Raw genomic sequence first — 1,653 nt, 5'->3', positions numbered from 1 at the left:
TTTACTCGTCAATTATGGGGAACTCCCAGGAGTCAGTGGGTTAAAGATGTCTGATTTTTACCACATGGTACCCACTACACCCTATTTTTGCAAAATGACCAACTCGCTAAAACAATTCTCAGAAGAGGTCAAACTGGGCACCGGTCCTAACATTGATTAACACGCCCTAATTGACAGTCATGAAAATTTTGATGCTTTTGTCCCCTCTATATAGCTCTTATCGTATGCCTATCTGACTAGAGGGAGGTGTATTGTACTTGCATTAAATGATGTAATGCTCTGCTTTAGCGAATCAGATTTGGTCTAATTTATGTAATGCATTGCTTTAGCCAATTGAAATCACTTACGTCATTTCTGTCGTGCATATTTCAGCATTATCGGTTTTCAAACCCATTTAAAACTCGGTATACCTTAAGGTATCCCTATTAAACAACGACCTACATACATCACACCAGGTAACACGTTGAAAATTTTTTTATTGTTACAAATACCCAATAACAAGAGTCGATCGCCGGCGATAGCAAATCGCTCAGGTTGTTAAGAGGTCGACCGGAAATGATAAGAGCATCGGAAGTTTAACCGAAAACAAAGGAATTCAGACGATAATCACCGTTAAATGAATCGCAACCAGTGATCATTCAGATTAGTAAGCTTGGTCGATTCGACTAGTTTTAGTAACAGTCCTTTCTTAGGTTCCACAGGTTCCGTGTGCCACACTTCCATGAATTAGTCTAACCCGCGCACTGGCTGATTTTGTTGAGGCACCTGGAAATTGTTCTTAACTGCATTGATCAGCAAATGATTCCGTTCAGCATTGAGAAGGGACTTACAATGAATATGATATTGACTTTACTATATCTAACGGCGGTTTCCTCGCAAGGTAAGCAAGGGTTACTGTTTTTATAAGAGTTGTTTCAGTTGCTCTCTATTCATATACTTGCTGACTGTCCAAGTATTGTTTGTTATATGTGAAACTGTATCGAAAACAGACTTTTTTGGAAAATAGTTGCAAGGAACTTAACCAAACACAATAAACAACGAGTGCACGACTTTAACGTGGAAAAAATACGAAAACGAATCCTTGAATCCAAAAACGAATTTTACGATTTTTTGGCGAAACCCAAAACTGTATCACGAATCCAAAGTATTCACACTCGAGGAAGATACTTCGGATTAAATCTAGTTTCGGATTTTTGAAGTTCGTCACTTCAGGGTTATTTTGGGAAACTATTCGAAAAAAATCTCTTTAACGGGCGGTTTTCCATGTAAAAATGATACGCAACAGCTATTCCCTGCATGACAGTTAAGCCAAAATGTTTCTCGCGTCATTTTTGTACTCTTTACCGTATTATCGAAGACACGAATAGGTGGAAAAGTGTTAGATTTGCCCCCCAAATTCGACACCAGAAATTACACAAAAAGTTCCTGGACAGCAATATATTTTTAGCACCCTTGCTACAGCTATGAAAGTGTAAAACTGCAAAAATAGCCTCGGTAATCGCTTTGTATCTTAGCACGATGTTTCTTGTCTTTCCTTTTTATCGATTGCCAAGGGCATTTTTTTTTGTTCTTTTTCTGGTGGCTTCTTGATTGAAGAATTTCTCCAAAACAAACCATTTTGTTTCATTTGAAATTGCACACAACTCTGGGTTT

General features: G+C 38.1%; 1 protein-coding gene across 1 annotated transcript in view; it reads left to right on the top strand.

Moving 5' to 3' along the window:
- Nucleotides 1-414: 414 nt before the first annotated feature.
- LOC138029023 (fibroblast growth factor receptor 2-like) overlaps nucleotides 415-1,653 on the top strand; it is a 29,380-nt gene continuing 28,141 nt past the window's right edge. The window contains exons 1-2 of the mRNA XM_068876693.1: nucleotides 415-455; nucleotides 693-880. Coding sequence (XP_068732794.1) covers nucleotides 799-880 — 82 coding nt within the window. The 5' untranslated portion in view covers nucleotides 415-455; nucleotides 693-798. The remainder of the gene's footprint in view (nucleotides 456-692; nucleotides 881-1,653) is intronic.

This window comes from Montipora capricornis, chromosome 13 (genome assembly GCF_036669925.1).
Source record: "Montipora capricornis isolate CH-2021 chromosome 13, ASM3666992v2, whole genome shotgun sequence".
In the NCBI taxonomy this organism is placed as follows: Eukaryota; Metazoa; Cnidaria; class Anthozoa; order Scleractinia; family Acroporidae; genus Montipora; species Montipora capricornis.
Note: the sequence above shows the minus strand (reverse complement) of the source record. Positions and strands in the feature narration are given on the sequence as shown.